Here is an 18316-nt window from a genome sequence, read left to right as displayed (position 1 = left end):
AGAGGAGGAGGAAGAGGTAAGGGAGAGAGGGAGAGACCTAGAGAAGTGACTCAGCCTTTTGGATTTGTGGTATCTAGTTTTCATTTCCATCATGTTTCTTCCTACTTCTTGCAGTAATAGTTGCCACGCACTCCTTTTCACACTGTAAAATGAAGTAAAATTCAGATGGAGAGTCTTGAAAGGTTGTAAATCCGTTTGGTCTCTTTGGAAGTTAGTATAGAGTATTTACATTACTACTTTTAATAGCTTATTTGGCCGTGCCCCACTAGGGATAAACAGAATGTAAACGTTTTCATTAGTATCTTCATTATTTAAGATTCTTAAATGGACATTTGTTAAGAACTTGCTGCTACTTACATGCACTTGGATGCATTTTTGCTACCCAGAATATGACAAATATAACAAATTAAGATGAAAATTGCTTAAAAAGCCTTAGTAGTTGATGTAGCACCCCCAGCAACCCCCTCCACACCCTCCGCCCCCCAAACCCTCTGTTCCCATGACCAGGGTTCTCCATCTGAGGACAGGGGGAAAGTTTCAGGCTCCCCACCTAGCAGGAGCAGGCCCGGGAGTGCTAGCCTTGCCTCCAGAAGGCCCTCCAGGGAATCCTTCATGTACAGAGTCAGTCCATTTGCTGAATTGCAAAATGAAACCGCTCAAGGTAAGGACCTTTCCTCTCCAGACAAGGGTACTCAGCCAGCCAGTCAGCCAACGGTTATTTGCTAAGAGTCAGTGAAGTGCAAAGTACCGTGCTAGGTTCTAAAGTGGATTTAAAAGCAGTATGATGGCCCTTGACTCCAGCCGGGGAGGCAAGATAGGCTCTGGGAAGAGCCAGGTACCGTGCTGAGGCAATGCGTGATCAGGAGCCAGGTGTGGCTCACGTAAGTGTTTGTTACACTACACCCAAGGGTAATTGCTCCTTAAGGTTCGCCCAGCGTGGCCATGGGGGAGGCAAATGAGGTAGCCTTCAAGGAAGAAACTAAACACAGGCGCTTTCTGTGAGCACATCATGTTTGTCAGCGGGGTGATCTTTCCTCTCTTAACTGTCATTAAACTTGAAGGACTCTGGATGCTTCCCTCACTGTATGTGTTTCAGCTGGGGTCCACCTCCTGAGCCTACCCAGGCCTGGGAAGTTTAAGGGAAACAGCTTGTGGTGATCACTGGGGGAATAAGAACCAGCTCTGGAGAAGCACTGGGAAGTTGGTGAGTGGAGAAGCAAAGAGACTACAGGTAGAGCGGTCTCATTGCACTCGGTGGAGAATATACGCGAGCGTACTTAGTGCTGGGTGGGAGGCCGTTGATGATAAGCAGTCTGTGCAGACCTAGTGCCGGACCTGGGATCTAGATGGGAGTCCACGGAGGAAAGGAGCTCCATGGCAGCAGAGGCAGCAGAGGGACAGAATTTGAACCGGATGTCGGGACCTAGAGAGAAAGAAGGAAAAAGAAGCCATTGGCCCCTGGGTATGTGCTGCGGGAGGTACGGGAGACTTCTCTGATTTCTATCTTCTCCCCCATGGAATCCACATCAGTTCCCCCAAGGATCTGGGAGACCATATTTGCAGGTACCTAGGGAGAGAGTGTGTTGTCAGTGTTCACGTCAAAGTATAATTTCCACAAATTACAAGTATAATTCCCAGAATGATATAAAATGAACATGTCAAAAGTTTTATTTGACCCATCCGTGGAGGAAACCACTGGGATGGTAAACTGATTAAAAGAATATTTGTGGAACTGGGTATTTATAAAGCAATGTTAGATTAAGATTACTAGGTTATACATAAAACTGGGTAGTATCCTACAGGGTAGTAAAACTATAGTCTTTAAGGTTTTACTACCACTCAGAAATCTAGAAGTTAACATGTAACTTCATGGTATTTGAGTTCTAATCAGATAGTAAATAGCAAAGTCAAACGCAAGTATATTCTCCTAGAGAATGAGCTAATCCCTGGGAGGGCCTGCTCAACCATGCTGCTGTATGACCTTGAGAAGATATGCTGTCCCCTCCTCTCCCACCCCCTTGCAACTTCTGCCCGGGTGCCTTAATATCAAGTTGTGGATGGTTTTAACAGTAAAGAAATACTTTGGAGTTAAAGATCTGAGCTTGAATCCCAATTCCTTTACTTACCAGCTGTGTCATATGGGTCAGGTAATTACCTATGATTTACCCCGATTTACTTGATGTAAATTGGGAGGAGCAAGTGAGATAACTTTTGTAAAATGCCTGGCACATGATATGTGCTCAATCTTGGTTCTCTTTACCCTTCCTCTTTTCCAAATGAAAACATTTCACCTTTTGTCTGGCCTTCATAGACCTCGCTCTCTCTCCCTCTCCCTCTCTCCCTGTCTTTCCTCTAGTTTATTAGAATAATACTCTAGAACTCTGGTGCATTTTCTCCATTCCTAATAGAGATAGTCTATTCAATTTTCATTATTCATCTAAATGGAAAAAAAATAGAAATTTACGTTCTTTTTTTCTTTTTTTTTTAATTAAAAAAATTTCCACAGCTTCTGGGGTGCCTGGGTGGTGCAGTTGGCTAAGTGTCTGACTCTTGATTTCAGGTCAGGTCACGATCTCAGTTTGTGAGTTCGAGCCCCACATCGGCCTCTGTACTGATGGTGCAGATCCTCCTTGGGATTCTGTCTCTCCTTCTCTCTGCCCCTCCCCTGCTTGTGCTCTCTCACACACGTTTTCTCTCTCTCTCTCTCTCTCTGTCTCAAACGTAAATTTCCACAGCTTCTGTGTTGAGATGTAGTTAACATTTAGCATTTTGTCAGTTTAAAGTGTACGATGCAGTGATGTGATATATGTACATTTGTGAAATGATTACCATAATAATAACGCATCCACCACCTCACCGAGTTATGCTTTTCTCTGTGCTGGTGAGAACTTTTAAGATCTATTCTCCTAGCAACTTCCAGATACACAAGGCAGTATTGTTAACTATGGCCCCATGTTGTACAGCGTCCTTTATTTAGAGAACGCTCTGCTTATGACAAAATGGAGAGATGTTACTTAAGTGAAGATGATTTCTTGTGTGAGATTCTTATTTTTTCTTCTTCTGAGGGAGTATTTCTTGCATAAGACTAAAAGCCTCGTCTCCTTTTAAATTGAGAGCTGGCTCCCTGAGTTGTCCTTCCTTAAGGGAACTCGGGAAGTCTTTCAGTGTGTGCTGCGTGCCCTGCTTTGGGTTGAGGTTCACGAGCAGGGGACAGTACGCGGTAGCCTTCCAGGCGTGTGATCTCTGCATTCCCCCTTCCTTGGTCAAAATCGGCCCGGGTGGGGTTGACCACACCAGACGGACTGTGAGCTGGTATCTGGTACAGGCAGTGGACCATCACAGCCGGATTGGTGTTCCTGGAGAGCAGAGTTTCTCCCTTCTTCACGGTCTCTTGATGATAAATGGTGTGCTGACAGGTGAGACGTTGTGCTGTGATTCAAAATGACAACATCTGTGATACCAACAGCCTCCACAGACTTTTGATTTGGAGAAAGGAGTCTGCTTCTAAATGGGGATTTTTTAATGGAGGCCAGAGAAGCATCTTTTTACTTTTGGCTTAGGTGCCTTTGCTTCAGGACTAGTTCATTTCTCTTCTGGTAGTTAATTGATGAGCTTCCGCTTTTGCTCCAGGAGAGTGTGGTTAAGTTTGACTTGCCGTTGACTCTACCTCCCTCCCAGTGTGGATTAGCGGGTTGGGGAATCCAGAGTCTGACCTTCTGCCACTACTTGCAACGTTGCATCTTCTTAGTATTTACACGTTCCCCCCCCCCCCCCCTTTCCTGCCTAAATGTAGAGCTCAGGTAGCCCTCTTTCCTCATTTCTGCATCAGAGCTCTAAATGAGGTGATGTGATCAGTGCCTTGACAGTCCGAACTCCGTTTACGCACTCGTTAGGCAACATGTATTTGTTGAGCAGCTACTGTGCCCAGCCCTGGTGATTTTTCTGTAGACGTGATAAATAAGAACCTGCCCTGATGGAGGCAGCCTGTAACCAAGTAAGTAAACAAAATGATCGCAGATTATGATAAATGTAATGAGTGAAATAAATCAGATGATGAGAAACTATGAGCTGCTATTCTTAGTAATTTTAATCAGGGTCATTAGAGACAGTCTCTTTGTGAGCTGAAAACTGAAGGATGGGAATGCGTCAGCCACGGGAAGAGTCGAGCAAAGAGCCTTCTGGGAAGGAGAGAGCAATGAAGAGAGATGTAGGAGGGGTTTGGCTTGTTCAAGGACCACAAAGACAGGCCTGCACATGAAATGGAGGGAGCCAGGGTGCAGGTGGGTAGAGAGGTGGCCAGAGGGAGGTAGAGTTGCTCAAGGCTCTGTTGATCACGGGAAGGAGTTTGGTTGATTCTAAGTACAATAAAGCTTGTAAAAAGGTCTACGACAGTGGGATGGCAAGAGCTTATTAAAGGAAGAGAAAGAAAAGAATATAGTTGTGTGGAGGCTCGATTGGAGGGTATCAAGTGTAGGAGTGGGGAGACCAGTGAAGTCCTTGCGCTCGGATTATGGTGATGGTGGCGTGGATGCAGGGAGAAAGATGCTTTGACAATCGGACTAGATGGGCCCCTGGGTGGCTCAGTCCGTTAAACATGTGACCCTTGATTTTGGCTCAGGTCATGATCTCACGGTTCATGAGATTGAGCCCCAAGTCGGGCTCTGTGCTGACAGCGTGGAGCCTGCTTGGGATTCTCTCTCTTCCTCTCTCTCTCTGCCCCTCCCTGGCTTGCTCTCTCTCTCAGAATAAATAAGTAAACTTAAAAAAGAAAATTGGACTGGGTTATGTTGGGTCCCACGTATTTGGATGAGGAGCTGGTTTGATTTTTGTAAGCTTTATATGTGTATACATTTGTGAGTGGATGTGTATTTGTGAGTGTGTGTGTATGACTGAGTTTATGAGTGTGTTAGTGTGTATGAGTGTGAGGTGTGTGTGTGTGTGTACACACCTGCACTTGGGTTTTTCTCCTGTTGTAGCTTTTGAACGGGCAGACCAGCGGCATGAAGGAAAGGGCTGTCTTTTGTGGACACATTAACTGGGGGAGAAAAGGTGATGGCAGGAAGACCAGCTAGAAGGTTCATGAAGCTAGATGTGAAAGGAAGGTCCGGGGGATGCTAACAGCCACGGAGCAAGAAAAGACGAAATTGGGCAAGTCCTGTTTGTTTTATTCTGCGTGTGGTATGAATGAGACTGAGGAAGGAGACCCAACGCTGTTAAAGAAATCACAGTCTTCAAACTGGTCCCATTTGATTGCTAGTTTTACTAGTCTTAACTATTTAAAAAAAAAGATTAACCCTCACCTAAATTCAGTTGCTTGATTTCTCTAGAAGACAGTCCCTTAGTGGGAGTTGAGTGACTCTACTGCATCCCATCCCAGCCACCTGCCGCCCCTGCATATACACACATAGTCTTGATTCTTGAGAAACTCACTGTATTTTCTGTTCCCCTCCAGGACATCTTTGAAGATGCATTGGAAACCATCTCTATGTAAGTAGTAACACAATAAGAAGTATGTAGTAAATAAAACTGGACGGTTTTCTTATATAAAATGTAAATATTTCATTCTGACTTTTTTGGGGGAGTTGTGACTACTGCCAGAAAGAAATACTTCTCTGTAATTCAAGAGTTAGGATGTATTTATTAATACGTAAGAAAGGATCTGTCTAGGGGCGCCTGGGTGGCTCAGTCAGTTAAGTGCCTGACTTCGGCTCAGGTCATGATCTCACAGTTCGTGATTTCAAGCCCCACATCGGGCTCTGTACTGACAGCTCAGAGCCTGGAGCCTGCTTTGGAGTCTGTGTCTCCCTCTCTGTCTCTCTGACCCTCCCCAGCTCACACTGTCTCTCTCTCTCTCTCTCAAAAATAAATAAACATTAAAAAAAAACAAAAAAGGATCTGTCTAAAGTTACTAGCAAGTATATTTTTGAGTATTATTTCTTATAACCTTAATTAAACTAAAATAAAAAATTGTTTTCCAAAAAATTTAATTTTGTTTATACCTAACCTTTTATATCTTGCCCATATTTTTTTTACACGAGTAACCTCATATTGCAGAATTTTGCTTTTGGTTTGCACTTAATTTTATTGCAAGCATTTCCTGTGAGTTTACATAGTTTTTGTAATGATTTTATATGCTATCCTATTAGATCAAGTGGAACACCACAATTACTCATTTCTCCACTGTTAGACATTTAGATTATTAACCAATTTAAAAACTTAAAACTAGGTAATGAATATTTTCATGTATTTCGCTTTGTCATATTGTTGAATTACCTCCAAAGATTCTGTGAAGATGAACTTCACAGATCTAGGATTACTGGATTACAAGGGATGGAGATTTTTATTGCTTTTTATACAATATATTTCAAATTGCCTTTCTGCATTAACCAGCTCAGGCCACCGTAACAAAGCGACACAGACTGGGTGGCTTACACAATAGAAATGTATTTTCTCATAGCTCTGGAGGCTGGAAGTCTGAGCTCAGGGTGCCGACACAGTCAGGTTCCAGTGAGAACACTCCTCCTGGCTCGTAGGTGGCTGCTTTCTCTTGATGTCTTCACACAACAGACAGACAGACAGACAGACAGACAGACAGACGTCTCCTATATAGGTACTAATCCCATCACGAGAGTACTGCTCTCAGGACCCTGTATACACCTAATTATCTCCCATAGGCCTCATCTGCAAACACCATCACGTTGGAGGTAAGGGCTTCAACAGCTGTATTTGGGGGACGCAGTTTAGTCCGTAGCACTTTCAAAAGGGTTTTATCAGTTTATGTGGCCACCAATACTGTGTAAGTGAAGCGGTTTCTTTTGACTAGACTTTCCATAGAGCATCACCACCACTGGGTACTGTTTGAAATGGTTTTGTTAGTCAGATAATATCTAACAGCTTATGTTTTTAAACTTTTTCTTTAGTGCTCGCTTCGGCAGCACATATACTAAACTTTATTACCATTGTTCACGTTGCAGTTCCTTTTATATGAATTCTAGTTTTCTTTCACATGCTTAACTTTTTTTTCTCACTGTTTCTCTTATGTAACTTATGACCTGTAAAACATATATACTCTTTAATTTTCTGTTATATTTGCTTCAGATATCTCCCCAGTTGTTTTTTCTTTATGTTAGTTAAACATTTTTTATGTTGTCCAAATGTTTTAATGTTTATACTATTGAATGTTTGTTTATGTGGTTTAAAAAGAAAAAAACTGACTTGTGATTAGGACTGAAAAAAAATAACCTCTTTATTTTGGAACAATTACTGTGAAGACGGTACAGAGAATATTTGAAAATGACTTGAATTGTTAATGTATATTGCAAATTCTAGAGCAACCACTAAAAAAAAAAAGAGATATATGTAAGAAAGGAGATAAAATGAAATTATATAAAATAATTAAAATCACAGAAGGCAGAAAAAGAGTAAAAAACAAAAATATGAACAAAGAACAAGGGCAACAAATAGGAAACCAAAGAATACCGTAGGTATTAATCCAACTATATCAATAATCACTTTGAGTATCAGTGGTGTATATATGCCAATTAAAAGACCAAGATTGCCAGCATGGATCGAAAAGTATGTATCAATGACTTTAAACATAAAGACACATCTAGATTAAAAGTAAATGGATGGAGGGGCACCTGGGCGGCTCAGCTGGTTTAGCATCTGACTTCGGCTCAGGTCATGATCTCACGTTTCGTGGGTTCAAGCTTGGTGTTGGGCTCTGAGCTGACAGCTCGGAGCCTGGAGCCTGCTTTAGATTCTGTGTCTGTCTGCCTCTCTCTCTCTCTCCCCCCCCACTTGTTCTCTCTCTCTCTCTCTCTCTCTCTCTCTCAAAAATAAACATTAAAGCAAAGTAAATGGATGGAGAAAAATATACCATGCTGACTCTAATCAAAAGAAAGCAGGAGTAGCTCTATTAATTTCAGACAGAACAGGCTTCAAAGTAAGGAAAGTTATTACAGATAAAGGACATTACATAATGATAGAAGGATCCATTCTCCAGGAAGACATAACAGTTCTTTTTTTTTTTTTTTAATTTTTTAAAAATGTTTATTTATTTTTGAGAGAGACAGAGACAGAATGTGAGTGGGTCAGGGACAGAAAGAGAGGGAGACACAGAATCGGAAGCAGGCTCCAGGCTCTGAGCTGTCAGCACAGAGCCTGATGTGGGGCTCGAACTCAAACTGTGAGATCATGACCTGAGCCGAGGTCAGATGCTCAACCGACTGAGCCACCCCGGCGCCCCAACATAACAGTTCTTAATGTGTGTGTATGCATCTAACAACAGAGCATCAAAGTACATGAGCAAAAACTAACAGATGTGGCTGTTATCGTAATTGATGACTTCAACATACTTCTCAGAAATGGACAGATCCAGCTGGCTGAAAATGAGTAAGGAAATAGTTGAACTAAAAACAAAAAGCAAACAAAAACCCCTGAACTTAACCCAACTGTATTTAATTTAGACCCCTGCGTCGTGCCAACCCTAAAATTGCTAACCTACCCTTCCAACACCATTTGCTGTCTGTGAAAGAAAGAAAATTTATGTATGATGCTTCCTTTGTGAAATAGTAAATTCATTAGAATAATGGTGCTCTGTTTCTGGGCTTTCTGTTTTGTTCCTTTGATCTGTATGTCCGTGTTTGCATAAAAATTACTCATTCATTCAACTGTTTCAGGTGTTTCATTGTTAGTATGACTGGTTCTTAGAACAGCAGTATCCCAACAATGACCCTGTGATGGAGATGTTTTTGATTCGTCACTATCAGAAACGTTTTGTGTACTTTTAAAACGTGTGTGTGTGTGTGTGTGTGTGTGTGTGTGTGGCTGCTCCTACTGTCAACTGTGTTATAATTTTTCACATCCTGAAAACAATAGTTGTTTTTTTTTTTTTTTTTTTTTTTTTTTTTTAAATACTACCTCACTTCCTAAGTTTCTCACATTTTATTTTCCATTCATTGCCTCTTTCAGGCTCTTTTCAGCTATATACATCTGCCATCATTTCCTGTTTCTTTTTTTTCTTAGAGAGAGAGAGAGAGAGAGAGCGAGAGAGAGAGAGAGAGAGAGAGAGAATATATCTCAAGGAAGCGCTTCGCCCAGCACAGAGCCCGACATAGGGCTTAATCTCGCAACTGTGAGATCATGACCTGAAATCAAGAGTCAGACACTTAACTTAGCCACTCGTGCACCCTTCTTTTTTCTTTTAATTTTTACTTCCCTGTCCTGCTCACGTTAGCAAACTTGCAGGTTTAACCATTTTAGAATTTATCTTGTTCTTTTAGATTGCTGGTCTGCATTGTTTCTTGTGTCCCTTAAGACTGTCTCTTTAACAGTTTTGTGTTTCCTTTTCAATGTTGCCAAAATGTCCCTCCCTGGTACTTGTTCTTGTAAGTAGCAACATATTATAGTAATGTATCACCAAATACATTATACTAATACAGTACATTATCTCATAGAGAGCCTCACCTCCTTGACATAGAGTCCAAAGCCAGAATGCGTAGCCAAAGTAGATATTAGAGTTCACGTTCTAATAATCTTGCCTTTTGCTTGTAGTAGTGGCCTCCATCCAGAGTCTGTTTATAATTAATTTTTACCTGATTCTAATAAATTTTGCTTTTTGGCATAATTTTGCCAGAGCTCTGGAAGGTGTTGTGAGGGGGGTAGTTTAGAAGTCAGTTTGTTGATAGTGACAAAAAATGGCAGTGAAAGAAGAAAGAAAATATGGCATATGGTCATGGAACTCCAGAGCACAGCCACCTGGTTTTACTTTTCTTAGGTATTCAAAACGAGATGTCCCTTTCTGGAGAGACAGGCCCTCAGATTTGGTAGGCTAATCTGAGTTTCATTCCCAGCCTGCCACTTACTGCCTGAGAGGCCTGGGACTAGCTTCTCTGAGTGTCAGTTTCTTTCATCCTTGCCTACATTTATTGGGAAGATAAAATAAAATTCATTTAAATGCGGTAATGGGAGTAAAGCACATAGTAGGTGCTCAGCAAATATTGGTACCTTACTATTTCCCCCACCCTCAACCCTGATTTGCTGTTCGGTCTCCAGTGAGAAAATCATGTTCATAATTCTGTCTCTGAGACATTGGGAAAAGGTTAAATTTAATCTAGTACGTTCCATTTAAAAAGGTGGAGTGTCACATATTGGGTCACATATGTTGAGGAAATTTTAGAATGAGTAGAAATGTTTTAAAATGACATTTTGAAAGTTAGTAGGATATACTTCATTCGCAGGGAAACCTCACTTGGATGGATCCTTTTATTTCCTCAACATAGAGTGTGTGTTTCTGTACCCAGGTCTCCTGCGTTACTGATCTTTTTTGAAATAAAAAAAAATATTGCAGAAGTAGTCCACTATTCGATCCTTTTCTTTTAGCAGATTATTTTCCCTGTGATTACAAATATAAGTTAATTGTAAACAATTCTTCAGTTTTTTTTGTATGCGAACTTTTAGTTATTTCAGTTTTTCTTGAATTTGTGATGCCATGACATTCCTTCTGCGACCTTCTAGCCGTTAAGCTCAGTAGAGCTCTTTTCCCGCCTGCTGAGTGAACCACATGTTTTGTTTTATGTTTCTAGTGCCAACAGTGATGCTTCAACTTCTCTGTAGCAAGAGATGGTCCCCATGCCAACCTGATGATTAATTTATTCCTGTGAATATTTTTGCCCGAATTTCCAGTGAACAGATGCAGGCTAAGAGATGAGAGAGGCCTTCAATTATTTCCACAAAAGAAAACTATTTTCTGCTCTCCTTTTCTGCTTAATGGATTTACCACCACAGACTTAGATTTTCCTGCTTCCGAATCTTTGTGGTAACAACTGCGTTATTTTAACTGACTCTGTTGGGAAGTTACTAGGTTTGCAAACTGTTAGATCATACAAACATCTCCACCGTTTAGAACTGAAGGGAAAATGAGAGGCTTTTTTCCCCCTTTAACTGTTAGTGACACATCAAAGAGGTCCTTTTTAAAAATTAGAATTGTGGGGGCGCCTGGGTGGCTCGGTCGGTTAATCGTCCGACTTCGGCTCACGTCATGATCTCACGGTCCGTGAGTTCGAGCCCCGCGTCGGGCTCTGTGCTGACCGCTCAGAGCCTGGAGCCTGTTTCAGATTCTGTGTCCCTCTCTCTCTGCCCCTTCCCTGTTCATGCTCTGTTTCTCTCTGTCTCAGAAATAAATAAACGTTAAAAAAAAAAAAAATTAAAAAAAAATAAATAAATAAAAATAAAAATTAGAATTGTGTATGAACTTTCCGACCTGCTGGGCGTAAGGAGCTGACCTCTCAGGGAGGGACTGTCAGTTAGACCCATGTTCTGATCCATAGGAATATGCCAGGGGTTTAGCCGTGCTGCAGTCTCTCGCCTCCTGATTGAGCAGTTCCCTGCTGGCATGTGCCTCGTGGTTCTCTGATGACCAGCATTCTTCTCTCCCAGTGTTGGTGCACAGCTGTCGTCTCTGACAATACAGTGGTGGGTGCAAGAAGGGTCTGTGTGTAAATTGACTGCAATGTGGCACGTGAAGAATAAATAGAATGTTTCAGGTTCCAGAAGAGAGCGAGAGCTAGCTCTCTTCTGGTTGGGAGGCGGAAGCCTGGCACTGGCGTTGAGTTTCGAGGGATGCCAGGGTTACCTGACACACCTGTGGACACAACGAGGTCGGGTCACCGAGGATCCCTGGCCTCTGTCAAGTGGAGACCGTGGATGAACCACATGGGATCACTGCGACTTGGTAGTGCTTTTGATGAACCTCCTTCTCATAGAAACCACTAGTGGGCAATGAAACAACCGTCTGATTAACTGGAGGGCCCAGGTCAGGTACTAGTTAATTAAGACTTTCTTTTTTATTCAAAGACGGTGAGAACAGGTGCAGGTTTAATATGTTCTCAGCAGTGATCTCTTATATTCCATAGCCTCGTATTACCTTTTTGAATTTATCCTTACCGAGAAATCTGTGTGTGTTGAATCGAGTCCTGAGACCGTGTGAATGCAGTGGCGATGGATGTGTTTATGTGCAAGAACTGTGAATTTTTATCCTTACCTCCAGACATTGAAGTAGGCAGACATTTTTAACCAAGTGGTAAGAAGCTTATGGTGGAAATAAAAATATTCTGTAGCATAGCATTTTAAGGGACTTTTTCCTTCTTCCTTCTTTACACCTTTTCTTTTGAACTGTAAATTGTAGATTATAATGAGATAAAGTTTTTAAGCCCATTTTTTTTTTTTTTTATGAGGTTGGATCCACTAATTATTATACAATAGTTTGCTCTGTTTTAAGGTCATTTTGGGTGAAAGTCAGCAAATGCTAGCCGCAGAACATCTAGTTAATGTTTTTCTTCATAGTGGTTAAATTATAAATAGTAACTCCAGGCAGAGTCGGATTTCCTTTCGTTTTTCTCTGATTTTCTTTGGCCCAACTCTCCCGTCTGGGTGATCTAATTATTGCTCAGGTTGGGAGAGGGACTCTTCCCATACCCCCACACCTGGTTTTTTTCAACCAGGTTGACTATTACCTTATTAGATCTAAGATGGCATTTATGTCATTATCTTATATGCCACTGAGGAAGAAAACACAAGAATTTTACAGGAGACCTTGCATAAAGGAAGGAAAAAATAAACCTGTAATGCAGGAGGGCATGGTAAGGAAGATTGTGTATTTCAGTTTTGGTGCTAGGTAGGGAGGGAAAAGAAAAACCTCTCATGAGATTCTCTGCCCGGATCATTTCTTTTTTAAACAGCCCCATTACAATGCTAATTTATATCCCATAAAATTCCTGTTTTAAGTATATAACTCAATTAAGTGTCGTATAATTATAGAAGTATACCACCATCATTGTAATCTAATTGTAAAGCACTTTATATAACCTGAATAGACACCTGTGCCCCCTTTACAGTCACGGCCCATTCCTGCCCCCGCACCTAGGCAATCACTAATCTAATTTCTGTCTCTAGATTTGTCTCTATAGATGCTTCATATAAACAGAATCACACAATACATGTTCTTTGGTGTTTGGATTTTGAAACTCCTTCATGTTGTACCATGTCAGTATTTCATTCTTTTTTATGGCCGAATAATATTCAGATGTATGGATATTCCCTGTATTATTTATCCATTCACAAGTTGATGGACATTCAGATTGTTTCTAGTTGTTGGCTACAGTAAATAATGCCATGAATAACTGTGTACAAGTTTCTTGCGGACGTATTTTTGCAGTTCTCTGACATGACTATCTAGGAGTGGAATTGATGGGTTCTGTGGTATGCCCATGTTTACCTTTTTAACGCTCTTAATTTGAATAGCAAGCTAGTTTGTGGTCTGAATATTAGTTATCGGTGTGGCCCAAACGACTTCAAGCAGGTAATTTCATTTTAAGTGGATCAGCTTGGTGGTGCCCTCAAGTGATTGGCCGAAGCAAATGTACATCCTCTCTCTGAGAACTTTGATCTAGGCCAGTCAGAGCTGCTGTTGGGTCAGCAGGGTGGCTCAGTCAGTTAAGCACCTGACTCTGGGTTTCGACTCAGGTCATGATCTCATGGTTTGTGGGTTTGAGCCCCGTGTCCGGCTGTGTGCTGAGTGTGGAGCCCGCTTGGGATTCTCTCTCCCTCTTTCTCTGTTGCTCCCCCACTCGTTCTCTCACTCACTCTCTCTCTCAATAAATAAATAAACTTACAGAAAATTTTTTTGAAATAGTTGCTATCAATTTTAAGATGCATCCTGGTTTCAGGCATATTATGTGATGAAAATTTATGCGTCAGAGTTAATGAAATACAATAAATGGAAATAAAATTCCCCCCAGAAGCCCAGACTGAACAGTATCCTTAGTGTCTTTCCCCTGTGTTGTTACTACTTGAATTGCCCTTGTTTGCATTTTCTTTTGTACTGTTAGGTGTCCTTTAATGGCCTGTTATTATATTGGGAACTTCCAAGATGAGTGTATATGTACGTTTTCAGTTAAGGTACATACATTCTTTTTTTTTTTTTTTTTTTTTAATGTTTGTTTATTTTTGAGAGAGAGAGACAGAGCATGAGTGGGGGGGAGGGGCAGAGAGAGAGGGAGACACAGAATCTGAAACAGGCTCCAGGCTCTGAGCTGTCAGCACAGAGCCTGACGCGGGGCTCGAACCCACGGACCGTGAGATCATGACCTGAGCTGAAGTTGGATGCTTAACCGACTGAGCCACCCAGGTGCCCCAAGGTACATATATTCTGTAAAAGCTCCCTTTCACTCTGAGGAGGATTGACAGGATGTCATAGCTTAAAGGAAAGCTTCTTAAGCATCCCTTTGGTCCATTTGTCTTCATCTTACCAAGGAGGCCCAGGGGCCAGGGGAAGACTTGGTGTTCTTATGGCAGAATGACTGAACGATGAACCCCTGTGGTTGCCACTGTGGTTGCCCCTTCCGCAGACTCAGGAGCCTTTCTGTCACTCAGACCAGCTAGCAATGCCCAGGTTGTGTTTGAAAGCCAGAGGCACACTGCTCCCAGTGCTGCGTTCCTCACCTCCTTCATCAGTGCCCTTCTCGACATGGCAACTGCTCTGTGATGCTCTGTCTGGGATGATTTTGATAGATGTAATGGGAAATAGGTCCAGTCATTGCTTATGTGATCCCTCGGATGTTTCACAGACACCTTAGTTTACATGTTGCAGACTGAACTCGTGATGGTCACCTGCCTTCTCCATCCGAAACCTTCTCCTCTCCTTGTCTCCTATCTTCTTTCACTTGGTCAAGCCAGATACTTGGGAGACATCTTTGGTTCCTTCTCTTTCCCGTAACTTCCGTGATTCCAGGTCTGATGATGTCTACGTCCAAATTTATTTCCCGTCTGTTCACCCCTTGCTCCCTCTCCTTTCTGTTTCATTAGCTCGAGGTAGTCTCAGGTTTGCCTGAATTACTTTAAGAGCCTCCTGCTGTGTTTTCTTGCTTCCCTTATTCTCTGTCCTTCCGCCTTCCCAACTACACTCTGCTCATTCTCCACACAGAGGCCAAAGTTACCTGGTTTTTAAAAGAAATGAATTTCAAACAAAGTGGAGAGGATAGTAAACTGAACTCACCTGTGCTCATCACGTACCTTTAACAGTTGTGAACCCAAGGCCAATTTATTTCATCTCTAATCCACCCCTGGGTTATTTGGAATCACATTCTAGAAATTATCACTTATTTCTACTTTTAAGTATCCCAGTATGTACTTCCTAAAAACAAAGATGTTCTCTTACATAATTATTGTTAGGATTTTAAGCCAGGAAATTAACATTGATGCAGAACTGTTATCTAATCTGTATGCCTTATATGGTATCCTTTAATCGACATTTTAGTACATAAGGTAAAAGTTAGTTAGGTCTCTTTTTAAAAGCATCATGAGACTATTGCCTCACCTAAAAAAAACTGACTATTCATCAAAGATACTGTCAGTGTTCAGATTTCCCTAACAGCATGTTTGTTTGAATTGGGACAGAGTGATCCTTTTAGACATGAAATTGTATGATGTCACTCCCTTGCTAAGCGTCCGTCCATGAGTGTACATGTCTCTGAGGATGAAGCGCCCAGTCTGCCTCAGTCCACAAGGCTTGACGTGGTCAGGCCGCCACACACAGATGGAAACCTGGTCCAGGGCAACCCTTGCCCTCATTCACTGCCTTCTAGCCACAAGCCCCTTTCCAGTTTTAGACTGAGCAAGCCCTCCACTGCCCTAGATTTGAGCTGGTGTCTCAGATTGGAGTGACTTCCTCCTAATCCTCCCTGGGCTTCCTCCTGGCCATCCTTAGTTGTCAGCTTGAATGTCTTACTACCTTTCTTAATGACTCCAACTAAATAGGTTACTCCTCCCCCACTTCCCTGTTTTGTCATCCTGTTTGTCTCTCTCATTTCATTTGTCATGTTGTAGTTCATTGTTGCCTGCTTTCGACCGTCTGTTTCCTTTTTGACCTAAGTTCCATGAGGATGGGACTGGTCTGTTCTGCTCCTCATGGTGTGCCCTGTACCTAACACCATGCTTGGCGTGTAGTAAATGCTCAATTTGTATTTGTTGATTTAATGAATTTCTTGAATTAATGTATTAATTGGAAAATGTAGATGAGTATTCAAAGTAGAGTGCAAAGAGTTTTAGTGCATTAAAAAAATCCCATCATCATTTATTGAGAACTTACCAGCTACTGGGCACAAGGATAATTGCTGTATTCGTTCAGAGGGAGAGTGAGTTAAAGGAGTTTTGGGGATGTGTATGTTTCTTTTTTAATGATGATTAATTACAGCTGGTTGGTTGCTCAACCCAAATAAGTACATAATTAGGTAATGTCCAATTGTTTGGGCATAGTGAGCATTATCCAGGATGGTTGGTATCTCTGCCATTTCTCAACTAGGGGCTGACTCACTTCTCTTCTGAAGTGTATGTAAATGAGCTCAAAATGCTTAGGGGTATAGGGAGCTGGACTGCCTTTTGTTAACTTTCTACCATCTTTTATTTGCCTTGTTTTCTGATACCTTCATCCATCTCGATAAAAATAGCCTCCTAAAATGACTAATAAAACACTCAGAATGCAGATACTTGACAACTTTGCCTTTGAAAAAAAATTTTTAAGCATTTATTTTTGAGAGAGAGAGAGAGAGAGAGAGGGAGAGAGCGAGCATGAACAGGGGAAGAACAGAGAGAGAGGGAGACACAGAATCCAAAGCAAGCTCCAGGCTCAGAGCTGTCAGCACAGAGCCTGATGTGGGACTCAAACTCACGGACTGTGAGATCATGACCTGAGCAGAAGTTGGATGCTTAGGCACCCAGGCTCCCCGAGAACTTTGCCTTTTGAGATGTGTCAGACGTCTCCACTGCTTACGTGCTGAAAATTAATCAGTCTGTCTGGTTTTCCCTCTCTCCCCTTCTTCCCACTGCATGTTTGTAGAGCATCATGGGTAGAACTCCTCAAAGGGGGAGTGATATTTGCATTGGGTACATTTATGTATCATGTGCAGTTGAGTATAATGTATGATACACATTTAATATACAGTCTAAAGACTTAGCCACTAACAAATCTAAAGGTCTCTGAAACTGCTTAAAACTGAAGAGGTTCTGGGGATTTGTGTATGATTTTTATTGTCATGTAAAGTGACTTTTGTGTTATTTATTTTATTTTTATTGTCCAGAGTGAAAGTATTCAGATCAGCAGGGAGTATCTTTTTACCTGTAAGCAGAATGTTACAGCTAGAACTCAAAATGTGTTAAAGCTCCATGTAACTCTGGTGAATTAACATTTTTTAGAGGTATACGTATAGTTTTATCTCCCCTGTAGGCAATACAGTTATGAGCTTTTAGTTTCTATTTTGGTAGTAAGAATGTTTTCTATAAGGGTAGCTTGACTTTATCTTTATGCAGTTAAAAAAAACAAAACTGTGTGTGTGTGTTAAGTTCTATGTGTCAGATCCCCCATTTAAGAGATTCTTTGTCATTTAAAGTTTGCCTGCAATTTAAAAGAAATTACACTAATAACATATTATTTGCTTTGATTAAAATAATTCCGTGTAGTTACTACAAGAAAATTAATTCCAAGATCAACTCTTTAAAGCATGTATATTTTGAAAGAGCATTTTCAATGTCCCAGTGCAATTTTATTGTTTAAATACATAGATGGATTCTTATATTTTCAGAACTTAGTCACTAATATAGTATAAGGATGCATTTTCAGACAAGTCAGTGTAAGTAAAAAAAATATTCTGTAATGTATGTCTTTAACCTATAAAGGCATTTACTTGAATGCATTTTATAAAACAGCAACGTGTAAAGTGGATATAGTGTGACCTACATGTCAGTTAATTAACGTACAATGTCACATTGGGAGCACGGCTGTTTTTGTAAAACCAGTGTTGCTGACAGTTAGAAGAAATTTTGATAGAACTATTTTCATGCTGCCTCACGATGGCTACTTCAAGACATAAAAGCATTTTTCGAAAAAGTAAAGAAGACATTTAGTTAACTCTCACAGATATTTGAGAAATAAAGAGCAGCTGCTACCCTTGACTGTTTCCCCATTTTCCCATTTCCAAGATGTACCTTATCAGACCAAGGATAAGGGGAACATGCCTGGTTTGGATAACTTAACAAATGTTTGCCAAGCACATTCTCTACATTAGGCGGTTGGTTAGTTTGTGCGGTCAGACTCGATGTAGGGAACGTGGGTATAGGTGGGGGCGTCCAGGAAGTTTCCAGTCTCCCTCCTTCACATCATCTGTTCTCTGTCCGAGTTTTGGTGTTGATGCTAGTACAGAGGCTGAAGTATGGAGGGACATGGTGTGGGGACGTACATATAGCCTCACATCGTTCTTCGTAA

The 18316-nt window shown here is 41.3% G+C and overlaps 1 protein-coding gene across 1 annotated transcript in view; it reads left to right on the top strand.

The window, feature by feature from the left end:
* The window catches only part of TTC39B (tetratricopeptide repeat domain 39B), a 128220-nt gene that overhangs the window by 27723 nt on the left and 82181 nt on the right, over nt 1–18316 (top strand). The window contains 1 exon segment of the mRNA XM_049634890.1: nt 5453–5487. Within this exon segment, the coding sequence (XP_049490847.1) occupies nt 5453–5487 (35 nt within the window).

The sequence above is a fragment of the Panthera uncia genome, chromosome D4 (assembly GCF_023721935.1).
Source record: "Panthera uncia isolate 11264 chromosome D4, Puncia_PCG_1.0, whole genome shotgun sequence".
In the NCBI taxonomy this organism is placed as follows: Eukaryota; Metazoa; Chordata; class Mammalia; order Carnivora; family Felidae; genus Panthera; species Panthera uncia.
The sequence above is the reverse complement of the archived record's forward strand: the minus strand, read 5'-3'. Positions and strand labels throughout refer to the sequence as shown.